This window comes from Bufo bufo, chromosome 9 (genome assembly GCF_905171765.1).
Source record: "Bufo bufo chromosome 9, aBufBuf1.1, whole genome shotgun sequence".
NCBI lineage: Eukaryota > Metazoa > Chordata > Amphibia > Anura > Bufonidae > Bufo > Bufo bufo.
Window position 1 is genome coordinate 215,966,830 of NC_053397.1, and position 5,589 is coordinate 215,972,418.

The window sequence follows — 5,589 nt, forward strand, 5'->3', positions numbered from 1 at the left end:
TTCAAAGACCAGATGATCCAGGACTGTTCATTTATAAAGAAAAGGATGCCAATGAGCTCTCAACAAGCTCTGCCTCTCATGCCACCAGATGTAAGGCAGCTATCCTAGAAGTCTATATCCTATATGTTATTTTATGAGAAATGCAAGTATCTACTAAAATATGTCAGGAGAGGCGATAAGGCTACTTTCACACTTGCGGCAGAGAGATCCAGCAAGCAGTTCCGTCGCCGGAACCGCCTGCCGGATCAGGCAAAACGTATTCCAACTGATGGCATTAGTAAAAAATGCATTGAAATGCCGGATCTATCTTTCCGGTGTCAACCGGCAAAACGGTATAGAGCCCCTGTGACGCAACTCTATGCCGGAAAAGAAAAACGCTAGTGTGAAAGTAGCCTTAGTTATATTCACATTACGATGAGGATCTTCCATTGCTCATTTGAGTGCAGGAAAGGAATGCGTATTGTGGTACCGGTAATGTGGATGAGATTTTAGAAAATTTTAAACCGAATCTGTGCCTACCTTGACTTGCGGTGCAGAGTTTAAACCCCTTGTATGTGAATTCATGCAATTAGTAATGCAGAGCATAAACTCGATGGCAAACCCGTAGCATTTACGCCATGACTCCTGCAAGAAAATCGGCATCATTTGGTGCGGATTTTGCAGCTGCAGAATTACGGCCGATATGCTGTGGATGTTCTGCAGAATACCCGTCCTATATGGATCAGAAATCTGACCTTTAGGGCTCATGCACATGAACGTATTTTCTTTCCACTTCTGTTCCGTTATTTTTGGGTTTTTTTGCGGACCCTATGCGGAACCATTCACTTTAATGGGGCTGTAGAAAATACAGAAGTTACTCCGTGTGCATTCCGTTGTCCGCATGGCCGTTCCGCAAAAAAGTTGTGCATGTCCTATTATTGTCCGCAAATCACAATCCGAGGCCCCATTCAAGTCAATGGGACCGCAAAAAATACAGAACGCACGCTGAACACATCCGTATTTTGCGGATCCATACTGTAGAAATGCTATGCCCAGCCCATATTGCTCATGTGTTTGGTGATTAATAAGTTACTGTTTCTGTATAAAAAAAAAACGGATCAAATACGGAAACCATACGGATATGCTTTGTGCAATAACGGAACAGAAGAGGACTTAAATCAGAGGGGAAAAAAAAACTCTGATATGGAACAACGGATCAGTGAAAAACTGACCTCAAAACAACAACGGTCATGTGCCTGAGCCCTTACAATGTACAGGGAGAAGAGGGGCTATATACAGGCTGAGCCTGACCACAATGTGAATATGGGGACAAAATCATCAAAATCAATGAAAAATCAATTTTCACTAAATACCCCTAAAATTATATTAAATGGCTTTCAGATTGATTCACGGTCCTTAATTCTCCAAGCAATCTTCTCCATCAGCTGTTAGGAGAGTAGGGGATAGAAGCCTAGTTCCACTAGATGGCACCAATCATCTAATATTGCCAGTGCCATTCAAAACCAATATTAAAAAAATATATACGGAAAAGGGAGGGAGCTCTTGATTTCATCCGGCTGAGCTGTCTGCGAGAGATGTAGTAATCAGACCTCCTCCAGACCGCAGGAAGACTAGGAGACAAGACAGTGCTCGGGCAAGGTAAGGTCCCTGCTCTCCATCTGGCGCGTCCACCCTTAGGTGCAGCTGTGATTTGACATCTAGGCATTTGACGGAAGATATAATTAGTTTATAATTTGGTCCAGTCGCATCCTGACCTGTGCACTTGCAAGCACTTGGGATTGTAGTATCAGCCAGGGAATCTCACAACGATCAGCTCACATAATCGTGTGCCTATGTCTGTTCTATTGTCTGTCTTTCCTTGCAAAAACATCAATTTTCCTCTACGTTCTCTAAACTATTCTCAATCTCCCTCAACAGGTGTCCGTGTTATCTCGGTATGTAACTGCTGCCTGTCTCTGCATTTCTACCTGAAGCCTTCTGCATCTTTAGAGCCAATATGCCAGAGCAAAGCAATGATTACCGGGTGGTTGTATTCGGGGCGGCAGGAGTTGGAAAAAGTTCCCTGGTTCTTCGTTTCGTGCGAGGAACTTTCAGAGAAACCTATATCCCCACCATAGAAGATACCTACAGGCAGGTCATCAGCTGCGATAAGAACATCTGCACCCTACAGATCACCGACACCACGGGAAGCCATCAGTTCCCCGCCATGCAAAGGTTGTCCATCTCCAAGGGGCATGCTTTTATCTTGGTTTACTCGGTCACCAGTAAACAGTCCATGGAAGAACTTAAGCCGATCTATGACCAGATCTGCCAGATAAAAGGAGATACCCACAACATTCCCATCATGCTGGTTGGCAATAAGAGCGATGAGTCTCTAAGGGAGGTCCAGACTTCTGAAGGGGAAAGTGTGGCCAACAAGTGGAAGTGTTCCTTCATGGAGACCTCCGCCAAACTCAACTACAACGTACAGGAATTGTTCCAAGAACTTTTAAATTTGGAGAAGAGGAGAGCGGTTAGTCTTCAAGTGGCTGGAAAGAAGTCCAGGCAGCAGAAAAAGAAAGAGAAGCTGAAAGGCAAATGTTCTATAATGTAAGATGACCTCAGTCAGAAGGACTCCTAGCACTCAGTGCATGAGGCAATCCAGACTTTCTCCGGCATCAAAACGAGAAAAGCGTTACCTTTTTGGATGGACTACTTTGCGGAAAGTGGTGGCAGGACTTTGTGGCATGGTGGTTTACTATATGAACCGTGTATCATTTCTGAAGCCAAGCTGCCCGCATGTTTATTGCGCTCCATTTTGCAGCTGCTCATACATTATATATATTTTTTTGCATCTGATTATTAGCTCAGTAATGATGGCAATAGGTTTATGGGCTGTGTCTGTATCTAGGAGATGAGGTTGGTTTTAAGATGTCTGACTGCAGACTACACAGAAGGACAGCATCGGTGTAATGTTTGCATGCCAGGCTGATTACGGAAAAGATATGCTGCTGTAAATTAAAAATGTATTTACGCATTTGTCTTTTGTCTTCTTTTTTTTTTTTTTGCATGCTGTTTTGATATGTTTGGCGTCTTTTTAGGTCGTTGCATATTGTCATTAATTCTGCACCAATCCAAGGCTTGAAAAGTCGGCTTGGAGGGATAAATAAAAGCGACAACCAATCTGGTTCTCAATTGGCAGCACCCAGAACACTTTTCTTGTCCTCAGATGGTCTCATTGTCAAAGTGGGAGGCTACAGGTGGCTGTACTTAGTCCTAAGGTACCTGTTGGCCATATAGTCCATTGCTATCCTTGGTAAGATTGTCCGAATGCCTTGACTCACTTCTTCAGCCATTAATTCCATTTATTCCTGGCTTTACAGGATACCAGGTCTCTGTTGCAAGCCTTCTCTTGGAGGAATGAATATACGTGGATTATAGCAGACGTGGTTTCACTGTACACTAATATTCCTCATGACCAGGCGCTATGTTCCTTGCGCTGGTTCTTGAGTGTTTATAGTAATTATACATATAAGTTGCGGGAATATATGGAATTGGCATTGGATTTTCTCCTCAGGCACAACTTTTTTATGTTCAATGATTTATTTTATCTACAGGTGTCGGGGGTCAAGTTCTCTCCTTCCATAGCCAATATATTTATGGCATTGTGGGAGAGGAGCTTTCTCCTCATCGACACCCACCCCTTTCATGACCGGGTGCAGTGGTATGGTCGCTACATCGATGACCTGCTGTTTATTTGGTCTGCTGATGTGGCGACCATACCACTGTTTGCGGATTATCTGAATTCATGTTTGGACTCTATTTCCTTTACTGTCCATCATCATCCGATCGGTGTTAATTTTTTGGATTTGTGTCTGAGGGGGGGGGGGGGGGGGATAGGGTTACATCAACGATCTGCACTTCCACTTACAGGAAGAAATTGTCAGGTCACACAGTTCTACACGCCTCCTCGTGTCATCCACCCCATGTTGTACATAACATTTCAAAAGGTGAATTAATTTTTGCAAGACGTAATTGCTCAGATATGGACATTTTTACCCTTGAGTCAGATAATATAATCGATAGGCTCTCCAGTAGACCATACTCACATCGACACATTTTAAAACAGAGACAATGTGTGTATCTGATATGAATAGGAAAGAGTTAATCTTTCCAAAGAAGTGGCACTCTGATATTCCACATAAACCCAGTCACTCCAACATGCAGGCACGCAATACAGTGAAGAGTATGACAAGATATGCAAAATTGTCAAAAAGCACTTACCTGTGTTGGGTGATGACAAACAGTGGTCAGATGTGGTGATGGGGGGGGGGGGGGGGGTATTAGATGCGCTGCACACAAGGCTCCCACTTTGGGAAATATAGTGAGTCCCAGTTTATTTCAGGAGAAGAAAGATCTCAGCCAACTTGGCTAGCAAGCAAAGGCAGTTACAAATGTGGCCACAGAAGATGCATCCGCTGTGATCCTTTTAAAGTGGGCAATTCCTTCAAATCAACAGTAAATGGCAAGGAATTTGTGATAAAAACATACCTGAATTGTAACACCAAATATGCTATTTATTTAATTACATGTGAGATATGGCAGTTGCAATATGTTGGGTGCACTTCCAATCAGATTAAAACCAGGATCCGCAGGCATATTTCAGATGTTCCCCACCATGAGAGCCGCAACGTGTCTGCGGTTAGCCTGCATTTTGCGGTTACGCATGGTCTGGACTTAGGTTACAATACCTGCAAGAGAGGGAGACCATAGAAGAAAATTATTGAATAGGGAGGCATATTGGATGTTCCAACTAGCAACATGTCATCCAACTGGTCTCAATAAGAGACATAATTTAATACTGCAATATTAGGGTACTTTCACACTAGCGTTTTTATTTTCCGGCACTGAGTTCCGTCCTAGGGGCTCTATACCGGAAAAGAACTGATCAGGCATATCCCCATGCATTCTGAATGGAGAGCATTCAGTTCAGGATGTCTTCAGTTCAGTCATTTTGACTGATCAGGCAAAAGATAAAACCGCAGCATGCTACGGTTTTATCTCCAGCCAAAAAAACTCAAGACTTGCCTGATTGCCGGATCCAGCATTTTTCCCCATAGGAATGTATTAGTGCCGGATCCTGCATTCAAAATACCGGAATGCCGGATCCGTCCTTCTGTAAAAATGTGAAAAAAGATACAAGACGGATCCGTTCTTGCAATGCATTTGTGAGACGGATCCGCATCAGGATGCGTCTCACAAATGCTTTTAGTCACATGCGGATCCGGCGGGCAGTTCCAACGACGAAACTGCCCGCCGGATCACACTGCCGCAAGTGTGAAAGTAGCCTTAGTGGAGTCATTCTTTGAAGTTTAATATGATTTTATTTAGCACAAATACCATTTTATATGTGTGCACAGATGTCTTTTTGATTGCACGTCTTGCTCCAACCATGTGACCTGCTAATTGCGGGGCCAGGTGGTGGGTGAGCATATATAGTGCATTCACTGAGTGTTTAGCATGTCATGATAAAGGACTCAGAATAGAGGTGGTCTGAAACGCGTAACTATGCTACATTTCCTGTAAACAGAAGTTTTTAAACCGCTGAAA

The 5,589-nt window shown here is 43.4% G+C and overlaps 1 protein-coding gene across 1 annotated transcript; it reads left to right on the forward strand.

Moving 5' to 3' along the window:
• Positions 1-1,556: 1,556 nt before the first annotated feature.
• DIRAS3 (DIRAS family GTPase 3) lies at positions 1,557-3,002 on the forward strand. Its single transcript, XM_040406802.1, has 2 exons — positions 1,557-1,638; positions 1,918-3,002. Exon 2 carries the CDS (start codon positions 1,997-1,999, stop codon positions 2,591-2,593), a length of 597 nt encoding a protein of 198 aa, XP_040262736.1. The 5' UTR covers positions 1,557-1,638; positions 1,918-1,996; the 3' UTR covers positions 2,594-3,002.
• Positions 3,003-5,589: the final 2,587 nt, after the last annotated feature.

What these genes read in the sequence shown, in the direction of transcription:
- DIRAS3 (XM_040406802.1), top strand. Translation starts at nt 1,997, where the DNA reads ATGCCAGAGCAAAGCAATGATTACCGGGTGGTTGTATTCGGGGCGGCA.